We start from the raw sequence: 26,575 nt of genomic DNA on the forward strand, positions 1-26,575 counted from the left end.
TGGAGCGTAATAAGATTTTGTCATATCATTTACCATACTGGGTTGTGGTTATTTGCTTTTATGGCAATATCCTCCTCTGGATGCTTTGATAACAGAAATACATCTTATCCTTCTCTGTGTACATAGTGCCCTGCTTAAGGTAGGCGTTTAATAAGTATTTGATGAATTAATAAATAAAGGAATGATTGAATGAATGAATGCATTACCTCTGTCAATTACAAAGCACAAGATTAAGTGGTAAACAAATAGCTCAGACTATAAGTGCTTTGGGGGATTTGAGGAGGGTAAGATCAGAGTGGGCTGGAGCACTTGCCTGGGGCAGGGTGGGAGTGGGCATGAGAATGGGGCATAATTTAGGTAGGATTTGGATATGCATAAAGAAAAGCTGAGAGCTTTCCCGGAAGAGACCGCCTGGAACAAAGACAGAAGGTAGCGTGACATGGTCTCTTCAGGTTTCAGCAAGGACTACCTAGATGTAGCTAAGTGTTCAGAGAATTTAGTAGAATGTGAATCTGGAAAGGCATATTGGGGCCAGACTGTGGAGGGCGTGGGGGCCAGGCGGTGAATCTGCAGTGGAGTAGCTGGATCAGTGCAGGAGAAAGTGGAGGCAGGAAGCAGGTCAGGGGTGTTGGCAGAGAGAGGCGAGGTGGCGGCAGTGGGAACACAAAGAGAGCAGTGGATGGGAGGCAAATCCTTAGCGATCCAGTGACGGAGCAGATAGAGTGGCTGAGGGGATGGGGAGAGTGCAGGGCAGCTCTGACATGGATCGTGTGTGGGAAACGGCTGCTTTAGTTGAAACTGGGAAGTCAGAAAGAGCCCCCCATTCTATGAAAAGATAATGGGTTACATTTTTGACCTTGAGTTTGGAAGGACCTCCAAAGGGACATTTCCCTTTAGCAGAAATAAGACTCTGATGTGTGGATGAGAAGTTGGAGCTGGAGATAGGGATTTTGGTGTGATCTGCATAGAACAGATAGTCGAGAATTAATTCTTCAAGGGAGAAAGGACGTAATGAAGAGAAAGTGGACTGAGGACTAAATCCAGAGTGAGGTTTGGGGAACTCTGACACCTAGGGTTATATAAAAGAGGGCAGGGGGTTGGGAGGGTTATTGGGGTGAAGGTGATCAGAATTAAAATCAGACTAGTATCATATCATGGATATCAAAAGACGATGCCAAGGAAAAGGCTTCAGTCACAAGTGCCTCAGAAAACCAATGAAAGACCTTTGGGTTTGTAAGGCAGGAGAGCCTTGGTGATTTCTGGGAGTGAATCCAGAGATGGTGGAGCCTCAGGATGGAGAAGATGCAGAGGAATTGGAGGCCATAGATTTAGACTACAGAGTTTAAAATGTTTCATTTGCTGAGGGTGAGGAGGGAGGGTAGGGAGAAGGAGGAAGGAGCCAGAGGAATAGTAATTTTTTTCCTCATAAAAGCATTTTTTCAAAATTCGGGTATAATTTACATACAATAAACTGCATATATTTTGAAGTGTGTAATTTGATAAGTGTTGCTGTGCATAGACCGATAATACCATCACTTCAATCAAGATAATGAACTTTTTCATCACCCAAGAAACGTTTCCTGGTGCCACTTTGTAATTCCTCACTCCTCCTCCTTCCTACCTCACCCCTAGCCACATCCCCAGGCAACCACTGATCTGCTTTCTGTCCCTATAGATTAGTTTGTATTTTCTAGAGATGTCTGTAAATGGAATCATACATTTTGTCTGGCTTCTTTCATTCCATTTTGTCGCTGAGTTATATTTCATGGGTATACCACCGTTGGTTTCTTCATTCACCTGTTGATGGCTGTTTCCAGTCTTTGACTGTTACAGATCAAGTTATGGATGTACAAATTTTTGTGTAGATGTATGCTTTCTTTTCTTTTGGATAAATACCTAGGAGTGCAATGGCCGAATCTTATGGTAGGTGTATGTTTAACTTCTTAAGAAACTGCCAAACTGTTTTCCAAATGGTCATACCATTTCACATCCCCACCAGTAGCGTATGAGAATTCCAGTTCCTCCGCATCCTCATCCTGGCCAGCTTGCTATGATTGAGCCTTTTAATTTTAACCATTTGATAGGTTTATGGTGATATCTCATTATGGTTTTAATTTGTGTTTCCTCAATTACTAATGATGTTGAGCATATTTTCACGTATTTTTGTCACCCATATAACCTCTTTGGTGAAGTGTCTATTCAAATATTTTGTCCATTTTTAAAAACTGAGTTGTTTGGTTTCTTATTATTGAGTTTTGAGAGTTCTTGTATATTCTGAATACAAGTCCTTTATCAGGTCTGTGCTTTGCATATAATATTTTCTCCCAGTCTGTGGCTTGTCTTTTCATTCTATGAACAGTGTCTTTTGAAGAGCAGATGTTTTAATTTTGATCAAGTCCAGTTTGTCAATGTTTTATTTTATGTGTTTTGCTTTTGGTGCCATATCTAAGCAATCTTTTTCTAACTCAAAGTCACAAAGATTTTCGTCTAGAAGTTTTATAGTTTTAGATTTTACATTTTGGTCTATGATCCATTTTGTGTTAATTTTTGTATGCAAAATTGTCTGAGTTTGAAGGTTTTTTTTTTTTAAACATATGGATATCCAATTGTTCTACCACAATATGTTGAAAGACCATTTGTCACTGCTCCTTTGTCAAAATCAGTCGTCTGTATATGTGTGGGTCAGAATAGTAATTTTGAAAGAATAAAAGTTGGCATAAAATCCCTCAAAAGCCGAGACAGATTTGGCTCAAACACTATATTATAGAGTGCCTCCTGTACCAGAGGAGGTGTCAGGCACTGGGGACAGAAAAAATTAGAGTTAAAGTTAGAGACTAAACCGATGATCGAAATAGAGTATGAGATGTGTGGGATTCTATGAATATACATAGTTGGGGCACTTGATCAACCAATGTGTTCAGACAAAGCTTCCAGAAGGAACGGATGTCTGAGCTGAAGATTCATTCTGAATGAGAGTGGTCGGTGAGCAAAGGTGACAAGGCAGAAGGAGGAGCATGAGCAAAAGTATGCGGGCATGTAACAGCACTGTGTGTGCATGTGTGTACGTGTGTGTGTGTGCATGTGTACGCGTGTGTGTACGTGTGTGTGTGTGTATGTGTGGATGTATACGTGTGTGTGCATGTGTACGTGTGTGATTGTGTGCGTTTAGGTGGTGCTACGGGTATTTCAATATTTCTGAAGGTAGAGTGGGATGAGCAGAGAAGCAGAATATAAGGTTCGAGAGAGAGAGCCAGGTCTTGTCTGCCATGCCCGGGAATTCCATTTAGTTTGAGATTAAAATCTAAAAGCAGGGGTTTGCACTTTAAAGTGATCAGGCTGGCAGCTGTGTGTGGGTGTGATTCTGGAGTGCAGGGTGGTGGTTAAAACTCTGGTGGGAAAACCAAGTGAGAGTTAAGAGGTTGCGGTTCGGTAGTTGAGATGAAAGGACTGAACTAGGACGGTGGTGTTGAGACTAGAGAGAAGAAGACTGATTTGAGAAATATCAAGGATGTAGAACCAGAAGCAATTGGGCAGTGAGGCCATGATGCCTAGATGGCTGGTGCTGACATTAACTAAACTTAGGAACATAACAGGAAGAATATCAGGGGAAAGAGGGTGAGTTTACTTTGGGCCTTAATAAATTTGAGATGCTCATCACACATTTATGTGGAGATGTCATCAGGCAGGTGGACATAAGTGTCCCCGTGGGGGTGGCTGTGAACCGGATCACTTAGGAAGCTCCTGGGAGTGAGGCAAGAAGAGGGCTCTGCACAGACCTTGGGGTTCACCAGTATTTAAAGGGTAGGCAGGAAAAGAGTGTACCTTGAAAGGAAGTCAAAAGTTACAAACGTCCAGTTATAAAATAAATAAGTCCTGGGGATGTAATGTACAGCATGGTGACTATAGTTAATAATATGGTATTGCATATTTGCTAAGAGACTAGATCTTAAAATTTCTCATCACAAGAAAAAAAGTTCTGTAACTGTGTATGATGACAGATGTTCACTAGACTTAGTCTGGTGATCATTTTGCAATATATACAAATATCAAATCATTATGTTGTACACCTGAAACTAATATAATGTATGTCAATTTTACCTCAGTAAAAGAAAAAGAGTGTGCCTTGAGAGAATGGTCGGAGAAGTAGGAGGAAAACCCCACAGGATTCGTGTCAAGGAAGCCAAGGAGGTTGGGGTGTCAGGCAGAAAAGAATGCTTAGGACTCTCAGGTGCAGAGGGAGCCTGGGAGCAGCCACATGAAGTGGTCTAGCAGCTCACATGAAAGGACTGAACTAGGACGGTGGTGTTAAGACTAGAGAGAAGAGGACTGATTCGAGAAATATCAAGGAGGTAAAACCAGAAGCAATTGGGAGATGAGGAATTGAGGTGAGCCCATAATGCTGAGGTAGCTCTGGACCCAGGCTGCCATTAAAAGCTGTGTGATCTCGGGCAAGTTGCTCAACCTGCCCCTTTCTCAGTTTTCATACCTATAAAATGGAACAATAAGTTGTAGGGTTGTGTGAGGATTAAATGAGATACTATACGAAGTTCTTCCAACAGCACCTGGCAGATAGTAAATAATGACAGCTAGTAATATAATTAGACAAGGAATCAAAAGTGTCCCCTGATTTTGCAAAAATGGTTGTTGATGGCGACTTTGTGAGTACAGCTTGAGTGGAGTGGTGGGGACAGAAGGCAGATTGCAGTGGGTTGAGGAGAATATGGGATGAAGTGAAGTTAGCAAACGGTGAGCAATCACTTGAGAAGCGTGGCTTGAATTGAAGGTGAGATAGAAGGGAGAGCTAGAGGGGCGTACCTGGTCCGTGTGGTCAGTGGAGGGTCCCTAGGGAAGGGGATGGCTCCGACCATGTTTTAGCAAAGGGGGCGAGCTGGTGTGGAGAGAGACTGAAGAGAAAGGAGAGAAGGGAAACGTGGTGAGACAGGGTGCTAGGGAGGAAGGCAGGGCATGGGGGACTCTCCTGGAACAGGAGCCCTCATTATCTGAGCTTGTTGGAAAGGGGTGGGGGCACAAAGTTGAGGCAGTTCACCAAGCGTGGCCTCAGTTTAACCAGTCTTTGGGCCAAGGGCGAGGGGGTGGGAGCTGGGCAATGGCTGGAGATGAAGGTCCATGTTATGGGGTGAGTTGTGTCCCCCCAAAATTTATGTTTGAAGTCGTGCCATTTGCGACAACATGGATGGACCTTGAGGGTGTTAGGCTAAGTGAAATAAGTCAGAGAAAGACAAATAAATCTGAGTTTGTGGGAGCAGCCTGTTCCACGGTGTGATGTCCTCCAGTAGGAGGGATGACCAGGGCCAACAGGGGTGAAAAGAGGGGCATGAGAGGACAGAGGTGAATGGAGGAAGCTGGTACCACATGAAAGATGATGATGGGGTTGTGGCTGGGGACCCTGGGAGTGAGCAGTCTAGGGCTCGGTTTCAGAGCAGGATCCCTGGAGGCTCAAACCATCTCTTCATCTTGTTAGCACAGGGCTCTAACTGGCTGAGCCAAATAGCCGTAGGCAGAATTATAGATACTGCCTATGAAGACTCTCCAATAAAACCTCTTTACTCCCCCCATTAAAGAGGTAAGAGTTATGGAAGTGCCTAGAAGTCTTCAGCAGAGACTCTGAAGACCCAAGGAGTTAAGGAGGCTGATTTTCCAACCTGAGGGGTCACTTCTGGGCAGTTGAGAGTTTGTAGAGGGAAGGCAAGCCCTGTTCCAGTTTACACAGGTGAGCAGAGAGCAGAACTGCCAGCCCCTAGGTGTGCTGGAGGTCTCCGCACAGGTTCCCCATCCTGCAGGCCCAGTTCACAAGTGCCACCCTCAGTCCACACATCATCTGATGCTTACTGCACCACTGGTGGGAGCAATATCTGCTACTTGCTGTAGGGCATGAAAAGACAAAGTGGCCTTGCATTATTCATTCACTCAATAACCATACATTAAGGGCTTACTGCATGCGCATGTCTGGAATTGTGCTGTACAGAGATGAATCAGGCATGGCCCTCGCCCTCGAGGAGCCGACTGTCTAGGGGAGGAAAGATGGATAGACAAATAAGCATAATAAAAATGTCCGAAGTGATTAATGTCTAATGACAGGTACAGAGAAAATTGTGGGAGTTCTAAGGAAGAGGGAATTAATTTGGGATGGAAACCTGGGGATTTTCAAAGGAAGGAGGGACCGCTCTGGGCTTTTAAGGTTCAAGCTAGTTGAGGAAAGTCATATATAGAAATGGAAAGATAAGTACCTCTCCAAGGCAGTATGGAGTCTCTCGGAAAATCCATGAAGAGCACTGGGCTGGGGGAGTCAGGGAGGCTTCTTGGAAGAGGTGGGTCTGAGGGGAAGAAGAAGAGCCTGGTAGGGAAAGGGCCAGTGTCAACAGGGCATGGAGGGGGGAACCTAAGGCTAGCCCAAGTCCTAGCATGGAAGCACTATCACATGGGGTGGAAGGGGATGCTGCAGCTAGGAAGCTGTATGGAAGCCAGACTGTGGAGGGCCTGATGCTATCCTCGAGACTCGATTGGGACCAATCCTTCAGACAATGGGGAGGCCTGAGGACTTTGAGCAGGTCAGTGATCATATGCCCTCCCCTGGGTAGTCAGAGCCACACTCATTAGGAGTGAGCCAGGAAGCGTTGCAGTGGGCAGAGCCAGGGGATGGTTAGGGTTCTAGGACTGCCAGTCCCAGGGGAGGTGTCCTCTCCAGAATGGACATAGGCGTGGGCCAGAAACTTGGAGAGGAGCTTGGGGTGGAGGTGGGCTCAGAGTCAAGAGGCCACCCTTTCCTTGGCATGAGCCTTAGAATTCAGAGGGAACTGGGCAGAGGGTAAAGTTCTTGGCTCGGGGAGAAAGGCCCAATTTAAATGTAAGGGGTCACTGGCTCCCTGGGCATGAAGGAGACATGTTGAGTAGTGGTGATTTGAAGAGTCTTTGCACACAGAGTCCTCATGGCTGGAAAGGAGGACAGACGCTGGCCCCTGACTGCCTCTCCCCATCTCAGCCCTGCCCTTGCTTCAGCCCCAGACAGACCTCCCAGCCTCACTGTGGCTGCTGGTCGACTTCTCTGCAGAGCAGTCCCCAGAGGTGGAGGGTGTGCCAGATGACATTGTTCTCATTAGGCAGTGGCTGGGAACTCTGAGCATCCTGACCCAGCCTGACAGCCAGGCTGGGGGACACAGCATGGGCAGGAGCATCGGCTGCATGTTCAGTCCTGAGCACACTGTTCTCCTTCACCCACGGGGTGCCTCCCCGGGGACGGCTGAACAGCAAGTGTGCTGTGTGGTAACACCTCTTGGGGACATGTTCCTCTGGTGTCCTGAGACACCGAGCCTGCACCTCATCCTTGGTGTCCACAGTCCCAGAATCCGGCTTCCTGTTGTCATCCTAATTATTCCAATCGCAGTATGTTTGATGCCAATCAGCCACCTAGTTGAGGCTCTTCCCAGCCAGAAATTAATTATTGTCTAAAACCTAAAACCTAATGAAAAGTGGTGCCCAGAATGGCATGAGGGTTGGGCGGAAGGGAGGGCAGGATTGTGGATCTTAGCGAGCTAGCAAACACCTGCCAAATAACTCTGAGTGCAGGGTCCTGCGTCAGACCTTGTGGGGAGAGGAGAAAAGGGGTGCCAAGGAGATCTCATATGCCGCTTAATATAAAATTCCCACGTTGCCTATTCCCTACCTGGCCATGATCCCTCTGTCGCAAAGTGTGTCCGGTGAAGCTCTGTGAGTTGACTGTATGATGTTGCATGGCTGGCTGGTGTGCTGCACATCTGGGTTTGTATTAGCCTGTTGTCTTTGTCGGCTCAGGCTGCCGTAACAAAATGCCACAGACTGGGTTGCTTAAGCAACATACATTTATTTCTCACAGTTCTGGAGGCTGGAAGTGCAAGATCAGGGTGCCAGCAGGGTTGGTTTCTATCAAGAGCCGCTTCCCGGCTTGCAGACAGCTGCCTTCTCCCTGTCTCCTCATATGGCAGGGAGAGAAAGAGCACTCTCTGGTGTCTCCTCTTATAAGGACACTAATCCTATTAGGTTAGGGCCCCACCCTTATGACCTCATTTAATCTTAAACACCTTTGACAGGCCCTATATCTAAATTCAGTCACATTTGGGGGTTAGGGCTTCAGTATATGAATTTTAGGGGGACCTAATTCAGTCCACAACACATATCTTGAATGTGTTCTTTTGCTCTGCAAAAAGAAGGGGATAGACAAACTAGTAGGCTTTGGAACAGACCATTCTGTGCGTGTTGCCTCCTGTGGTATAGATGCAGTTGTGCATCTTATGGATCTTAGTGAGCTGGCAAAGACCTTTGAGTACCCATGGGGCAGAGCCGAGGCCAGTGTGACTCCATAACGTGAACAGCCTGATCAGAGACATTACTGAAGGAACTCCCCTTCCACCCTATGACCCTGAGTTCCCAGATTCATAGGGGACATGGGAATTTTCTGAGAGATTATTTTATTAATTAATTTTATTATAAGCAATTTATTAAAAATTTACTAAGTTGTAGATGGAAAAGTTGGTAAGAATGGGGTCACATGGCCCAAAGAGAAAGATAGGTGGCCCCAGTCTAGAAGTCTCTCTGGAGGTGGGGGCATTACCTGGGGGAATTTTGATTTGCCTTGGTGAGTCTTTCTTTATGGTGACTAGAAGGCTCATGTGCCCCACTGCTGTGGACTGACTGTGTCCTCCCAAAATTCATGTGTTGAAACTAACTCCTGTGATGGTATTAAGAGATGGAGCCCTTGGGAGGTGATTAGGTATAGATGAGGTCATGAGGGTGGGGCCCCTAAGGGATTAGAAGAGACCGAGAGCTTGCTCTCCCTCTGTCTCCGCCATGTAAGGACACAGTGAGAAGACAGCCATCTGCAAACCAGGAAGCAGACTCTCACCAGAACCCAACCATGCTGGCACCCTGATCTCGGACTCCCCAGCCTCCAGAGTGGTGGGGAATAAATGTTTGTTGTTTAAGCCACCCAGTCTATGATACCTTGTTATAGCAGTCCAAGCTGACTAAGGCATACCTACCTAGTACACCTGCTCTCAGCAGCAAATCCCTGGGAAGACAAGTCTCATTAGAAGGAAGATGAGCAGTGGTTAAGGGTGCAGGGTCTATTTGAGGCCAACCTGGGGTCACCTCCCTCCCCAACCACTCACCAGCCCTGTGAACAGGTCGCTTGACCTCTCTGACCTTGGTTTTCTCCTCTCTAAGTGAGAATGACACAGATAACACACTCGTCTCACAGAGTTGTTGCAGAGATAAAGTGAGATCGTGTCCATTAATTACTTACACTAATGTGGTTGTGGTCACTGAATAAATGTGTGCCTATTAACTTGAAGCTCACGTGCCGTGGATCCAGTGCCTCTTTCCCGTGACTTCTGCGGGATGGCACTGCTAATTCCTGACATTTTTAGATGTCTTTTTTCTATGCTCTAGGGCTGGACTGATGGTTTCTATTATGTTTTTAATAGTGAAACATTTTTTTCACCAGCAAGCCTTATGTGGAACCCCGACATCTAAACTGATGGATATGGAGTTGTGCTGGTTGAAGCTGATGTGGGGCTAGAGAGCCCCGTGCAGCCTCTCTCTCTGCTTCTTGAAGGAGCCCAGGGGTCCTCCAAGGAACACCATTTGAGAATCTCTCCTTTATGCTGCTCCATTTCCCTTCAGTTCCCCAAGTCTTCCTTCTGAGACAGCACAATGTAATTGTTTAGGTTTCTGCTTCCTGAGTAATAATCTCATTCTGGTCTTGTTTCCCTAAGGTCATGTGGGTAAGAGTTTTAGGTGCCCTCAGGCTCTTCAATCATATATTTGTGGTCCTTTGGCTGCTCGTGCAGATGGCTAATCCCATCAGGTGTTCATTGGCTTTGCTACTTAACTCACAGAAGCCCACTTTATTGCCTAGGTCTTGGGACACACCTCTGTTGCCCAAGGTATGGCTAACCTGTGTAAATGAAATCTAATTTTTATTGTTCAATAGGGCTATGCATACAAGTAAATCCACAAATCAGAAAAAAATGCTTTGTATTACTCTGTCTCTTGGTTTTTGGTTTGGAAAATGGGTCACAGTGGGTACGGGAGCAGTATGCAGAAAAGACAGTGTGGAACCTGGGTCTTTCTGTCTACACCAGCCAGAGATTTAAGGGCTGCATGTTGGTGAAATCTGTTTGGCTTGATTTTTCTGTGTTGTGTTTCTGAGCCTTCAGCCTCTGAAAAATAAGCTTGATATTTCATTTTTTTATTTCTGTAACAGCCTTATTGAGATATAATTCATTTACCACACAATTCACTTATTTAAAGTATACAACGCAGTGGTTTTTAGTATATTCACAGAGTTGTGCATCCATTCCCACAATCAATTTTGGAACATTTTTGTCATCCCAAAAAGAAACACTATATGCATTAGCAGTCACTCCCCAATTCTCCCCCAACTTCCCCCCCCCCCCCCGACCACCACCACCACTAGGCAACCACTTATCTACTTTCTGTCTCTATGAATTCACCTATTCTGGACATGTCATATAAATGGAATCATCCAACGTGTGGTCTATTGTGTCTGGCTTCTTTCACTTAGCATAGTGTTTTCAAGGTTCATCCTTGTTGTGGCATATATCAGTACTTCATTGCTTTTTATTTTCAAATAATATTCCATTGTGTGGATAGACCACATTTTGTTTATCCATTCATCAGTTGATGAGTATTTGGGGTTTTCCGCTTGTTGGCTGTTGTGAATAATGCTACTCTGAACACTTGTGTCTGATTTTTGTGTAGAGATTTTCAATTTTGTAACTTCCTCTACCAAGAGAATGAATGATATCAGTAGCTAGATTTGTTGAGGATTTACCATGTGCCAGGTTCTGTGCTGAGCCTTTCAGACATACTATTCATGTAATCTTCAGAAGATCCCAAGGAGTAGGCTCCCTCCCCATTTCACAAGTGAGGAAACTGAGGTCCCATAGCTAATATGGGGTAGAGCAGGGGTTTGAATCCAGCTCTCTATGATAGCATAACACTTATCCTTAATACTGCTTCTGGAAGTGGGGCAATTGGTACTACACCACTCCAGCCATTCACACTGATTAAGTCATACTGATTAAATTATATGATGTGCCACTTACATACATTTATCTTAGTGAATCCTCACACCAACCCCCTGAGGTTGTCTTACCATTCCTAATATTCAGTGGGGAAAAGAAGTTCAGAGAAATTACATGGCTCACTGGGAGACATGGTTCATTGGTGTCAGAACCCAGAGAGCCAGCTTTCAGCAGTATCCTGCTGCTGCTCCTTGATACCAGGGCTCTCCCTCTCAAACCTGGTCTCCTTTAACCCTCTCTCACCTCTCAAGTGCCCAGAAAACCATTTTCGAAGGACAGCCACTATCTCCCTTCCTTTCCACACATGTGCCTGTGTGTGCATACAGACGTATATCCAAGGATGTGGCCATGCCTTGGCCTAGGGACCTCGTCCAGATAGACCCCTGGTGGCCTGCCATGGCATTACAGGGTTCCCAAGGTGGATATCCACATTAGACTAGATATTAACATTAGAATTCACTGCTATACCTGGCTACAAACCAAGACCCTTAGCATGTAGAGACTTGCTTTGGGGATAGATCTGAGCATGGCAGGGTGGAGGGGGATGCGGGGAGCTGCCTGGAAGAGGAAGGTGGCAGTGGGAGGAGACTGGAGAAGGAGGAGGGGTAACAGTAGAGGGTACCAACTGTCTCCATGTGGTTGCCTGCCTACAGCTGCTATCTTGGATGACCCCATGGAGTGCAGCAGAGGGGAGCGGCTCTCCATCACCCTGGCCAAGAACCGCATCAACCGTGCTCCTGAGAGGCTGGGCAAGGCCAAGGTCGAAGTGGACATCTTTGAGCTTCTCAGAGACAGCGAGTACGAGACTGCAGAAACCAGTACGTAGAATGGGCAGGGCTGCCCTCTGCTTCCCTTGCTGGCAGAGGAGGGGCTGGTGGTGTGAGCTGCACCCACCACCAGGCCTGTGATATAGATATTCCCAAGAGAGGGAGAGAAACATGAGCCAGGGGGCCGTATAGGGCTTAGTCTAGATAAGATTTCCAGGTTTTGTTGTGAATCATGTGTAGAGTAGAATTAAGACAGGAAACTCATTCATTCATTCATTCATCATTTACCCACTCATTCATTCCTTCATATATTGATTCATTCATCTTCTGGACATTTTGAACACAAATCCCTGAATGAAACCTTGTGTGTGATTAAGAAAGGAGAGAGATGGCCAGCCCAAGGGTAGCTTAGTCATTGCATGTCTGATTGCCTGTCTTGCTTTCTTGTGCTGAGGGCAGTGATGTGAGAAGAAACTGAGACTTGGGATAGAGTTTGGCCACTCGCTCTGTGGGTGACCTTGGACAAGTCACTTATCCTATTTAACCTCAGCTTCTTCGTCTGTAAAATGGGAATGCTAGGCTCTACTTTGCAAATCTTGCAAGTTGTTGTGAGATTTAAATGGCTTAAAATATAGGAAAATTTCCTGTAAGTTGCAACGCTTTACAGACACACATGATAGTTCACTCAAGGCACACATATGGAGCCCCTGCTATGTGCTGGTTTCTGCTTTTAATTCTCCCAACAATCCGAAAGTTAAATGTTATTATCCCCACTTTACAAAAGAAACAGGCTCAGAAACATGGGGTAACTTGCCCAACCACAGGGCTAGTCAATGGCTGAGCGAATCCTGGACCCTGAACTCACATTGTCACCCTGCAAGTCCAGTGCCCAATCCCCAATACCTCCCCTGGAATTCTCTGCTGTGTTGCTGGTATTACCTTGACAGCTCTACAGGATGAGCTTCCAAGTTAGTGGGCTGGTGGCTTGTAGCTAAGCTGGAAATGAACAACTCCAGTTCAGGGAGGAGGGGAGGAGCCAGAGAGATGATAATATCTATTCCCTAAGACTTTGAAGTCCCCATCTCCTCCCTTTATAACCCATTTCAACCTTTAGCAACATTCAATTGCAAAAACAAACAAAACAAAATAAAAGAACAACTTGCTCAAGTATACATGTCAGACATCTGGTCTTCTATGTGTGGATCCAGCAATGCTCTAATCTGAGCTACTAGGATTGCAAGAGAAGAAGCATTCATACTAGCCCAAGTACAATAGGTGGGATATTGTAAGGATCCAGAGAGGGCAGGAAGTGGAGGAGGCAGCGGCTCTCTCTCTGTCTCACAGCTGCTTTAATGCTCTTGCACTATCTGATCCGTGATCCTCCCTCTCTTCCAGTTTGGGTTCCCTGGCTTATTCATCATGCACCTGTCCCATAACGGCCATCCAGGCCCAATTTACAATTTTTTTATTCATTCAGGAAACTTGCATTGAGCGTTTACTCTATTTCAGGCATGATTCAGGATATCATACATTGGGAACAATGCAGAAAACAAGATAGACACAGTCCCTGCCCTCAGGGGGTTTACAGTCTCTCTTCAGCATGCACATGAGTGGCAGCTTCCCTCAGTGCCTCTTGGTTTGGATTCCCAAGGTAAAGGATCCGATTGGTCCAGCTCATCTTGCTATGGCTGGTCTCACAAGTCACAGGTGTTGGCCAGATGGCCTAATCACTACCCTTGGGGAGAGTGTCCACTCCTAGAGACTGAGGGTGGGCTCCTACCACAGAACAGGGCAGTTGAGGCCAGTGAGATCCGTGGACAGATTCCTCCAGAAGAGAGCATGGGGGAACAGGTATTTGAAATAGTCCTTCATTTATTCACTTGTTCAGTCAGGAAATATTTAGTGAGTGCCTGTTTTACTCCATTCTAGGCAATGGGGATTCAGCAAGGAACACACAGAAATCCTAGATGTCATAGAGGTTAAATTCTAGTACAATGAAAGGAAGATTCAGATTTCTTAGGATCTCCAAGTTAAATCAGAAATACCGTGGTGACTTCTTATGACTCTCCTAGTCCAGTTTGTAGTATTTCCTTGTCCAGGAGGGTAGGTCTCAGACAAGGGCCAGGATTTCCAAACAGTTCTTTAGTCTGTACTTTGCAAAGACAGCTCCTCCTTCCTTTTCTTTGGTTTTTCTGGGCTTCCCCAGCAGAACAGATTGCTGGTTGTGATGGGGGTCATTAGCAGATGTAAATTTCCTCTCCCAATGACCCATGCAACCTGGTTTAGTAAAGTCAATACATCTAAAATAGTAAGCCAGATGAATCAGGGAATAAAGGAAATGGATATCTTTATTCCACATTACAGAGCTTTGGGGCATCTTTCTAATGCCCTTCTTTTAGGCGTTAGGTATTTTATTAGCAAGTGGCCCTTGGTTCAGCTTTTACATCTCCATGTGTTTGAGGCATGATTAGCATTTGTTAGAAAAGAGGACTTCTGTATCTTTCCACCCCAAAGGCCCTTCATCTGAAGCCAGAGCTGCTCCCCCACAATGGATTTTAAATGTCACCCAGACAGTTCATAGAAAGGTTCCAGCCCAGCTCTTTCCCTCCCAAAGTAAGGGGGAGAGAGTGGGTGGTGGGTTAGTGCTATTAGCTGAAGCAGGGCGGGCAGGGACTGGACTTCAGTGACAGTGTTGGGGGGAGCCAGAGGTGGGAGAGAAGATCCCTGGATGAAGGAGAAACAACAGCTCTGTGATCCCTACTTTGGGGAGACTGTGCGGTATAAAGAGTAGGAGTGGATTTTAGAATCAGACTGACGAGGTTTAAATCCTGGCTCTAATATTTACTAGTTGTGTGACTGGACAGGCTGTTTAGCCACTTTGTGCCTCAATTTCCTCATTTGTAACACAAGGGTCATTCGGAGCATGACACGAGACAGTGTGGGGGAAGTGCTTAGCGCCATGCACATAACGGGTATTCAGTAAGTGCAGCTATGGATTTTGTTGCTGGCTCTCTTCTCTCCCCTTCACCTTGGAGCAGGCTTCCTCCTGCCTCTCACCACCATCTCCTTGTCTCCTCTGTTTCAAAGTTCAGCCATTCCTACGTGGCAGCACCGTCTATCTCCTGGCTCATCTCTCATGGCCCATCTTAATGTCAGCATGCATTATGGAGCATCCGTCCTAATTGGATATTCCCCTTGTCTTTCCAGTTGTGGGGGCCTGATGCATCTGACAGCTTTTAGTCTTTGGAAGTTGTGGTGCACCACCCAAAGCCAGCTACTGCTTGATGTCATGGGCTGTGTCTTCCCTGGGCTAGTGGCCCAGGGCTAATTTGCATTGTTAACTTAAGACTATTTGAGTGGCTTTGGGGCCCTGAACAATGCCCCCAGCCTCACACCTGTCACCGTGTGTCCAAGGACTCTGCTTCGAGGGCGTGAAAGAGATCCTAGTGATGGCGTTCTTGGTTGCAGAAAGCAGAGGCTCTGATCTAAGTTGGGGCGGTAGCAATCCTACAATGTACAGTTGTGCCTGCTTTCAGCAATAGGTGAGTTTCAAAAAGGTCTTCACAAATCGCACTGAATGATCGCATTCGGGGCAGGTGTGTCAGTCATGGAGAGCAATGGCAATTTCAGAATCAAAGATTATGAAGTGTCAAGAAACTAATGGTGCTGGAGGCGAGAGTTCATCCTCCTCATTTGATGGTTGAAAGTGAGGCTGGGAAAGTATCACACGAGGCATTAATTAATAACAAACCTGGACACTGGAAAGATCCAAGTAGAAATGCACCCCCACTTCCATCTGGTTCACATAGATTTTCATATAGTGGGTCTATGTAAAGTGAGGGTCACTCGGAAAGCTCCTCAAACCCATGTCTGATTCCGTCCACCTCTCTGCCCTTTCACCGTCATTGCCTCAGGCTTTTTGATGTTCGACTTCCCAACTCCCTCTGCACAGCCCACAGATCTGAAATAAGAGGGATGGACAGACCTATTAGGCCATCTCCCCTCCCGCCTGGCCCTTCCCTCCTTTACCTCCTATCTTATCTCCATCTCAGCCTTTCTTGTGCAGGGCGCTCCCACAGGCCTTGGCCTCCTCTGTTCCTATAGATCAGTGTTGTCTCCTGCAGCTAATGTATTAGAGCTTAACTGAGTGCCCACCCTCTCATCACCCAGACACCCGGAGTCACTGGCCCTGCTGCTACTGGAGCCCGGTTGAGGTTCAATTTACTGCAGAGCTGGAAGCAGGAGGCTCCCTATCAACCCCTCGCCTCTGCCTCGATTTGTCTCTATGAGGCCAAGTGGGCTATCAGCCGTGCACACCGCTTCCCCAGGAAACCCAGAGACGCACTGGCTATGCCGCCCCCATGTGGACCCCGTGCGCCTGGAGAGGGACACGCTGTGTGATGTTCCAGCCGCATGGCTGCTCCTCCTGCACAAGCTCCCTAGCTTCTCGCAGGCTCTGGGCCTGACTTCTGGTGATTGAGAGCTGCTTCTTGTAAGTGAGGGCTATCACCCCTTTATCACTTCAGTAGAATGAATCCCAGTCTGCGTGAGGGAAAGAAAGTGAGAAGCCAGAAGAGAAAGGCCTACGAATGGTGATGAGTCATTCAACAGACGTTCCTTGCTTCCCTTCTCTGAGCTACCCACATCACGTATGCATAATACGGACTCAGAAGTGCATTGAATTACAGTGCTTAGAAATAATCTGGGCCAACCCCCTCATTTTACAGATGGAGAAACTGAGGCTCACGGTCTTTACCAGGAGGCAGGTAAGACCGACCACACAATCGAAAAATGACATAAGTCTCAGTAGCTCTGCTATGGGCTTGCCAGTGAGTGACTCAGACAAGGGCAGAGGGAGGTCAGAAGTCAGTCATAGTGTAGCCAGGTGCTCAGGTAAGGCCTCTGGCCGGACCTTGGAATGTTCGATAGATGAAGGGAAGGAAAGAGGGCATCCATGCAGAAGACATAATAGCATGAGCAAAGGCTCAAGGCAGGAAAAAATGCAGTACCTTGGGGCACAATGACAGATGGGCGTGGCTACAACAGAGTTTCTGTGGGGGCAGTGGTGAGAGGGCCAGGATGGGAGAGCAGTGTAGACTAGTGGTCAGAACTCAGGTTCTGGAGTCGGACACACCAGGATCCTAATCCTAGCTCTACCGGCACTGTGGGCTCATCTCTTGGGCCTCAGATTCCTCATCTGTAAAATGGGAATAAGAGTTCTCACTTCCTGACGTTGTTGTGAGGGTTAAATGAGATGATGCACTTATAAGAATTAGAGCAATGCCTGGTATAGGGTGAACTCTTAATACATTTCACCTATTATTATTATTAGTGGTAGAATTAGTATAGTAACTTCTCTCTCACAAGGTGATTGTAAGGATTCAGGGTGGTAGCCTGGCTGCCAGCCCGGTGCCTGCACGTGGAAAGACCCCTGGAAATGGTGTTGCTGCTTGCACGGTGTTTTGGGTCCAGGCTGGTGGCTTTGAATGATATGCCATTGATGAGAGGAGCCAATGGCAGTTTTGAGTTCTCTGATACCCTGGGCACTCTGACCAGGGAGGTCCCCATTGTGGGGTTTGCCGGTGCAGAGACCTGGCACTTCCACCCTCGCACGCTCCCTTCTCAGCTCGGAGACCAAGAGAGCTGAGAGTGGAACATGCTCCTGCAGCTTTGGCACAGGGAGGGGATGGTTCTTTGGCATCGACTGAGGTAATTGTCTGCTCTGGTCTGGGACGATCAGGGCTTCACTGTGTCTCAGTGTGCAGCATAACCAAGCATAAAGAGGGACCTTGCCCTCCCGCTCCACCTGCGCTCCAGCACCGTGAACTGTTTTTACATGAAGGACTCGGAGTTCTCCCAGCCCCCTCCGCCCACGTCACCGTCAGCTCCCGATGGCCGGGGTTGTTTACCACACTGGCTCAGAGAGCGCTGAGTGACTCATCGAGCGCCTCACTGTCAGTGAGGAGGCCCTGGCTTGGCTACCTCATCCCCCTCCTGGAGCTGCCCCTTCCCTAGGGGGCCTGCAATCAATGGTGCCTATGACTAATCCCTGTGGACCATCTGCATCACAGCCAGGTCCTTCCCTTCCCTGGGAAGACTCAGGGAAGGAGTAAGGTCCCATGAGCACCAGCTGTCCAGCCCAGGTTTCTAAGGGGACTTCAAATCAAGGCTGGAGCTGGCATCTTGAGGGGAAGAAGTTCCTCCTTCTTACAACACCCCATCGTGGTCTGTTATTCTAGCAGCTGCTCTGACGGTTGCCTTCCAACTCTTCCACTGGCTGGGAAACTTCGTTGCCATGGCAATGTCACTCAAGTCTCCCTGTTCCCTCTCTTCCCTGCTCCCCGGGAGGCAGAGGTAAAGTGTACTTCCCTCGCCTCCCATCCCTTACACAAACTGCTTAGGGGCCCTCACAGAGACGGCCAGGGCCTGCAGAATCAGAATCCAGGAAGTTTCAGAGCTGAAGCCATTTATAAATGATGATTTCCATTTCTATTGAGCAGGGCATCCTTCATAGGGAATGAAAGAGCAATTCCTAGATCCCAGGAAATTCCCAAGCCATGGCTGCTGGGAAGATGATAATTCAACATCATTGGATTCATTTTGGATCATTTCAGTTCAGCTGAGCAAACATCCATTGAGCAATCCCTTTTTGCCAGGACTGAATAGCTGTGATTCCTGCCCACAACGACTTTCCAATCCAGTGAGAGAGATGGGAGTTGGACACTCAGAACAGCAGGCACAGGTCCACAAACACTTGAGGCCAGACGTGTTTAGAATCCAGAAATTTCCAGATGCTGGAAAGGTCATGTGGTGCATATGCTCTATATTAAGTAGCATCTCAGGTGGGGCTTGGGCCGAATGCTGTACTCAAATAAATGCATGTTCATATTCAAATATTCACATATTATAAATAGCTTCACATCGATTTAGATCAGATTTTGCCACCAAATGAGTTTGCTGAAAACCGTCCAGTTTCAGACCCTTTTGGATTTTATAATTGGAAATAAGGAATTATGGCCTTCTATAAGAATTTAATTTTTGGAGAAACTTCTCTCCATTGAGACCCAACATTAATGAGCCAGCTTAGGGCAGAAGCTGGCCAGGAATTCAGAGAACAGGGAAGCTGACCTGTTTCTTAGGCAGCTCCAGCACGGAGCTGACTCAGAGCCACAGTGTGACGTGAATATAGGGAAGGAGAGGTGCCTTTTTGTCCAGGGGCAAGATCTGAGCTGGGTGCTGGAGGATCAGTAGGAGTTTGCCAGGCAGAAGGGCAAGAGAGGGCCTAGACCGTGGTAGTCTGGGGGTGCTAATGGACACCTCAGAGAAGTGCTTTAAAATTTTTTTTTTTTTGTGAGGAAGATCAGCCCTGAGCTAACATCCATGCTAATCCTCCTCTTTTTGCTGAGGAAGACTGGCTCTGAGCTAACATCTATTGCCAATCCTCCTCCTTTTTTTTCCCCAAAGCCCCAGTAGATAGTTGTTTGTCATAGTTGCACATCCTTCTAGTTGCTGTAGAGAAGTGCTTTTAAACGAATAAAGTAAAATAGATATGATGACCAGGAAACCAATTATATGGAAATGCAGTTAAAGTATTTTAATAGTGATATATTAATATATTTGCTTCTTTACTAATGTATTAACTAGCCAAGGCTAGCATCAGGTCTAACTAGGAGCGTAATTCCGAAGTAGCAATGATTATAAGTGACATTTTAAGATATCTGCAGCACTGTGATGTGATGTGAAAACATGGTGATGTCTGTTGTTGACACAGTCACAGTACTGTCAATACACTGTGGTTTATTGCTTACATTCACAATTGAAGGGCATGCTAAATTTCAGTTAGAGGTCAGAGAAAATAATTATGTCATTTTTTTTCCCCCAAAATGTTCACAGACCACTGACTTCTACCCACTGACCTCAGGCAGCAGGTTAAGAGGCCTTGGTCTAGTCAGAGAGAACAGGCTCAGGTAGGAAAATATGGAGAATGTTCTAGGTGAGCTAGCATGAAGGGGGAGGAGGCACGATGGGAGAAAGGGCTGGAAAGCTAGAATCTTGAGGTCAGACCCATTTGGATTTTACTTGCTCATCAGAAGAAATTTTTTGTAATGACATTTTATTTTTTATAATGATATGTTATAAAGGGAGTACATGCTCATTATAGAAAGTAAAGAAAAAAAGGGAAGAAAATTATTCAGTGTCCCATTGGCCAAGGCAATCTCTATTAATATCCCAGTTAGTCACTGTGAACTAAGGGGGGCTGTGTGGTACAGTGGTTAAGGCACTGACTCTGGAGTTAGGAGTTGAGGGTTTGAATCCTGACCCTGCTCTCTAACTTTGCTGTCCTGTTTTATCATCTGTAAAATGAAGGTGACAGTAATAGTACCCATCTTATTAGGTTCTTTTGAGAATTAAATGTCAATTCACATAAAGTGCTTAGAATGGGCCATAATTAGCATTCAGTAAACGTGGGCTTTTCTCACATCTTCCAGTCATTCCTGAGTGCATAACTATTTTCTGTATTTGCTTAGTTGTAGCCTTCATATAGATATTCATATAACTTTATATCCTGCTTCTTTATCTTAATATTATTACATAAATATTTTTAATACTATTATAAACTGTTCATAAGCATTTTAAATGCCTAAATAATATTCCATTTGGGTATATGACCCATACTTTAGATAACTATTCCCTTATGATTGGACATTTAGTTTATTTCCAATTTTCCATGGGAAGTGTTGAGCGGACTTCAATGTGGTTCAACAGCTATTTATGGAGCACGTAACTCCGAGTCAGGCCCTGTGCTGGGTATAGAGGACGCAGAGATTAATAAGGCAAGCTTTCTGCCCCGCGGGACCACACAGACCTAGGTTTTAGGATTATAATTTGCCTCACAGTTTGGAGAACGGAGTGGAAGTGAAGAATCCTGGAGACAGAGAAACCCCTTAGGAGGCAGGTGGTAAAAGAGGCTGCCCTGGAACAGGGACGGCAGGAGTGGGAAGGAGGGGACGGCGGAGATGAGCAGGTCAAACGGTCAGAACCTGGCCCCTGAACGGTATAGTGAGTGGACAGATTCAGTGAGGGAAGGCAAGGAAGAGTCAAGGGCGACTGTGGTTGCAGCTTAAGGTGCTAAGGGGGTGGAGTGGTTAAGACCTTGGGCTTTGGTGCTGGTCCTGCTCCACGTTTAAGCTCAGCTCTACCATATATTACCTCTGTGATCTTGAATAAGTTAAATTCTCTAATCCCCATCAGTAAAGTAGAGATAATAATGAATCTTCCTAGAAGTGTGAAGATCAAATCAGATTATGTATGAAAAGTATATGGCAAATATGATGTCATGGGCATAATAATAAGAGTCATGTAGTATATCAGTACCATTCTAAGCACTTTGTATGTATTAAGTCACTTTAATTCTCACAACAACCCTCTGAGAGAGGTGCTCTTAGTAACCCAGTAGATGAGACAGCAGGCCCAGAGAGGTTTGGTAACTTGCTCAAGGTCTCACAGCTAGTAAGTGACAGAGCCAAGACTCAAACCCAGAGTCTTACATCAAAGTCCAAGTTCTTACTGACCATGCTTTCTGCCTCTCTGCTGTGGACATGTTGAGTGCGTGATGCCAGAGGGAAGTCCCTGTGGCAGCATCCAGCAGGTGGTTGGAACTTGATTTTGTAAGTCAAGACATAGGTCATAGTGTAGGGTCACCTGGGTAAAGATGAGAGTGGAGGCCAGAGGCAAGGGTGAGATTGCCCAGGGGAAGTGAGGCATGGATAAAATCGGAATTTAGCGGTTAGGAGGAAGAAGAGGAGCCAGCAAAGAAAGTGGGAAAGACTGATCAGAGAAGTGGATGAGAATCAGGATTGGAAGGCATTAGGAAATTTAAGAAATGCAATCAGCAGCATCAAATGCTGCAAAAAGAGTAGGATGGGAGCTGATAATAGGTCAGTGGTGATCTTGGGAAAGCAGAGTTAGTAGAACGAGATGGAGTGAGGACCTCAACTGTGGGGGGTTGAGAAGAGAGGGGTGAAGTGGCTGCAAGGAGTAGGGTGGACAAAATAGGTGGCTGTGAGAGAGTAGAGTGGACCCTGGATGGGTCAACAGACTTGAATTCCAGTGCTGGCTCTGACCTTTGTTAGGTGTGTGACTTTAGGGGGGTTGCTTAACATCCCCTGGATGCTGTTTCCTTATTGGTGAAATCGGGAACTAAGATCTCTCCGAGGCTATCTCTCCGAGGCTATCTCTCCGAGGCTGTTGTAGGAACTTGACGGCCTTGTGCTCTTGTGAACTTAGAGCACCCAGCAGGCATAAGAGTTAAGTTGGCTGAGATCACGTGAGATAGCTCATATGGAAATAGCTTGAACTTTGAAGAACATTCTTCAAAGAGAAAGCCTGGTCCTGGCTACTCTGTCACTGGGGATGGTTCTGACACTTAGAACTGATGAGTCCCCTCGGGCACACAATGCCCACCTCCTCTCAGGCATCTGAGATCTGCCATGTTGCAGGATCCCTGCCCGACCCGCAGGCTGAGAGAAGACCTCACAGATCTCTCATTTGTGTGGTCAATTGCAACACTGGGATTTGAACCCTGGTGCTCTACCCCACCACCTGTGCCCCATTAGGGCTATCACTTGACTGTGTAGGCCAATGGTTAGGGCTCTACCCTAGAAGAAAGAGCATCCAGGTTGCAGGTGTGGCTTTGCAGCTGACTCAATGAGGATCCTTGGACTGATCCCTTAACCTCAGTTTACTGACCTGGAAAATGGCTCTGCCTGACTCTTGATGTGAGTAGGAGGACAATGTGTCCACAATCAAGCTTTGAGTTTTGCAGAGAAGGATGTCTTGTAGTGATGGGGAATCGTGGTGCGTATTCCGAGGGATGGCTCAAGGTTCTGATACCACAGTGTGCATCCTGAGAATGATCTCGTGTTCTCTCTCTATCTGTTTCCTTCTTTCTTCCCTGTCCTTTCTATCTCAGTCTCTGGCATTTTAAAATCTTAGATCCTCTCCTGTTCTGACCACATGTCCCATCCATCCACTCATTCATTCAACGAATAGGAACTGGGCACCTAGGAAACATTGTACTGGACGCTGAGGAAGTGACAAGTGGGGATTTAGACATAAATATGGCTCCGCTCCTGCCCTAAGGGGTTTGAAATCTAGTGAGAGGAGAAAGACATCTAAACAACAAACTGAAACGGACACATTTACAAGGGTCTTAGAACAGAGGGACAAACCACGGGTCTCAGGAGCCCTGGTGAGGATTAATTCACCTAAAGGAGCCCAGGCAGGTGTAAGGAGAAGGCGTTCGAGGTGCTCCTTGACAGGAGAGTGAGTGTCCAGAGGGGAGGAGGGAAGGGCGCCTTCCCCGTAGGAGGCACAAGGTCAGAGCGTGCTGGCTGGTCAGGCAAGCGGCTGACCCACTCAGAGAGGCAGGCATGCCAGGCTCCGGGCCGGCCCAGGTGCATGGAGGGTGGCCTTGAGAGATGGGTCCCCTCTCTGCCTCTCACTCGCTCTCTTCTCTCTCTCCTGCTCCCTTTGACTTTAGCTGAGTCTGCTTTGTTCTCTGCCTGCACCATCCTCACTACCCTTCGTCCCTCTGCTTGTCTGCCTTTCTTCCTCCCCAGACTCTCTTTCTTTATATTTGAGGGGGTCAATAGATTGCACACCAGGTGGCCATTCTGTGAGCCGGGCCCTCACCCCTGCAGCAGCTGTGCCCCGGCTCCCAACACCCACACTGCAGGCCAAGCAGGGGATGGAATCTGCAGGTTTCTGCCATTAGCCTCTGTCCTTCGGTGACAGCCCAGACAATTTATATACCCTGTTGGCTGTGGCCGTATGTTGTCATAACCTGGATCATTTCCTCATTTAATACTGTCCATAAAGTCCTATAAAACTGTCCTGGAGCCTAGTAGTCCAAGAGAGGAGAGGTAGGGGGTTTGGAAGGGTGGGGGCGGGGGTGGGCGGAAGGTGAGGGGGCAGCGGGTGAAGATTGGAGGCCCAGGCAAGTGGTCGGCCCATGGCCCCTTGATGAGTGCCTTGTTTCCTCTTCTGCTCCCACCTCTGCCCCCGTGCTGGCTGCAGTGTGTCAGATTCTCCCCAAGGGGGTGGTCGCCGTCCTGGGACCGTCCTCCAGCCCGGCCTCCAGCTCCATCATCAGCAACATCTGTGGGGAGAAAGAGGTGAGTGCTGGGCGGGTTGGGGGACTGTCTGCGGGCTGGCAGCGTGCTCCGGGCCAAAGATGTCATAGATTCTTAAGGGCTGGAGGAGCCCCTCACGACCTGGTTGGTGTCACTAACAAGGACATCACTACAAATCAAAGGAGTGGTCCTTGGTTGGACACTTACTTTTGTCTACGTTGTTTGGATGGAGGGGACTTAGAGGACAGATTTCACAGCAGGATTTTCAAGCTGAGCTCCTCCGAGTCTTAGGGTGCTGCAGGGGTCCCCTTGCTGGAGGTGGGTAGAGGGAGAGGCAGGGAAGGGGAGTGGTCTGGGGGAGGCCCAGAGGGCAGGTCTGAGCTCCACATGAGCAGCTCCCTGGTTATCTGTTTAGATTTTGGGATTCTGGGGAAGAATGCCTTGGGGGCAAGGCATTGCTACATTTTATTACTAAAATTAAGTTTGAAAACTCTATTTTATAAGTTCTCTAGAAGAGAGATTTTATTTTGCTTTCTTCCTCATTCACCATTTCCAGTGTTCACTTCTCCAATCAGTACATTCCTCCTCAGGTGTCACTCTAACTGGGATCGCTCTAGTTTCGGAGTGTTGAGTCCGTTTCCTCTAGTTCTAGTTCCAGGGGAGGTAAAGATGGTCAGGATGAGTTTCCGAGTAATAGCTTCCTCCCTGTTCCATCAACTCTCTCCCTCCTTTTCCCCTGGAGGAAACAAACTTGAAACTTCAGACATTCTGTGTATTGCTGGAATCTTTCCTAGTCCTTCCTGGAATCAATCAGTCCTTCCCCTTCAGATATGTCCCTGGAGACGGTGGCAAAGTGACCCCTTAGCCTCTCTCTGCTCCCAAGGGCCTTCTAGCCAGGTGCTTTGGGAACAGATGGAGCTTGCTGGTGAGGGGCACAAAGTCAGGAGCTAGGGAGGGAGCAGGGCAGAAGACAGAGGAAGGAAGGATCAATCTTGTGCCTGTCCTAGGGGCCTGGAGGCTCAGCCTTCCAGAAGCTTTAGTCTTGGGAGGATCTTAGAAATAGGACAGGGCAACTCCTCAGTGAGCTGCTCCTGCAGAGGCAGCGGAGCAGCAGATAGGCCTCTGCCTGCCCTGGGTCCCCCAAAACCTACTCCCTTGATGCCCCTACTTCTCTTATGATCAGAGGGCTTGGTGAGTCCCTCAGGCTTTGGGCAGAATATTTATCTTCCCTGGTTTATGAGCCCACTCTCAGAATTGGTACCTGCACATTGGAGTGCCATGCAGTCCTAGCCCCAGTCTTGTGGTTGGTCGTGCTCCCCAGTGCCAGGCCACTGCTCTGTAGGCTGAGCCTCCCGAGCCTTCTGACCATGGGCCGGGTCTGTGTTGACAACTCCCCATCCCCTACCCGCTAGATGTCCTGAAAGATGACTCTTGCACCAGCCCAGGCCAAAAAAGGAGCTTCTGTCCTGCTGCAGTCTCTTCTAGCATCTCACAGGCCTTGGCCCCAGGAAGTTCCACCGATGTTTAATTTAAATCTTTCTTGCCATGCTCCAAGTAATAGCTCAAATGTGTGGCAGGTTGTTATTTCAGCAATCCCTCTGATCTTCACCAAGTGAGGTTGCCAAGACTTCCGCTCCACATTGTCTCTTTTCTGCTCTCTCCCTCCTCCCCATCACACGTTCCTCCCCATCACAATGTCCCTTACAGTCATGCCCCCAATTCCCACTCCTGCATGGCCTCCTCTTGGGGTTCAGTGGGTATTTTATCTCAGCTCACACATTCCTTAACCCTGTTTGGCATTTCAGGCCTGAGGCAGAGACCCTGATTCGCAACCATGTCCCCATCCTGCCCCAGGTCCCTGTGCCGTTGACCAGACAGACAGGTTGCACTGCCCAGGGAACTGCCAGACGGTACTCTCTCCTTGTCTGATCATGTTCCTTCCAGAGCAACCTTTCCTCTCTGTTCAGATTATGCATTTCTTTTACTATTTTATGAGGCTGAACTGCCTTATACTGATTCCCTTCAGCTTCAGAGAAAAGAAATGGAGTTCTCCCCAAGGAGCTCATTCCTTTAAATGCTGCAACATCTCCGTAGCCCCTGTGGCTGGGCGCTTTCTGCCTTGCTGCCCTCCCTTCCATTCCACTCACCTCTCCTCCCCTCAGGCACCTCCATGATGATGCATTTGCAATTGCAAATCAATTATGGATTGATCTTTGTCCTAGAGAGAGATTCAGGAATTGGCTTGGGCCATCCCTGCCTAGGCCCATCAGAGCCTTCAAGATGGCAGGCTGTGCTGGAGGCTTCCAGCAACTCCCCTTCCTAGGGAGGCCCCTCACCTCCTGCACATACGCCCCAAGAGCTTTTTGGGGAGCTCCTAGATTTTGGGAGAAAGTGTGGAGGGAAGGAGAAAGGCGTTGCCTCAATACTTACCACATGTTAGGTCCTGAGCTATTATGTCCTTCACATGCAGGATCTCCTTTGACACCCCAGAGCTCCAAGAAGCACCACTGTTACCTCCGCTGTAATGAAGCTTACATAGGTTAAGCAGTTTGCCCCAAATCACACAGCAGAA

The 26,575-nt window shown here is 47.3% G+C and overlaps 1 protein-coding gene across 1 annotated transcript in view; it reads left to right on the plus strand.

The window, feature by feature from the left end:
* The window catches only part of GRIK4 (glutamate ionotropic receptor kainate type subunit 4), a 292,256-nt gene that overhangs the window by 107,862 nt on the left and 157,819 nt on the right, over positions 1–26,575 (plus strand). The window contains exons 2-3 of the mRNA XM_014785032.2: positions 11,756–11,920; positions 23,948–24,045. Coding sequence (XP_014640518.2) covers positions 11,756–11,920; positions 23,948–24,045 — 263 coding nt within the window. The remainder of the gene's footprint in view (positions 1–11,755; positions 11,921–23,947; positions 24,046–26,575) is intronic.

Source organism: Ceratotherium simum, chromosome 7, assembly GCF_057802395.1.
Source record: "Ceratotherium simum simum isolate JZ-2026a chromosome 7, ASM5780239v1, whole genome shotgun sequence".
In the NCBI taxonomy this organism is placed as follows: domain Eukaryota; kingdom Metazoa; phylum Chordata; class Mammalia; order Perissodactyla; family Rhinocerotidae; genus Ceratotherium; species Ceratotherium simum.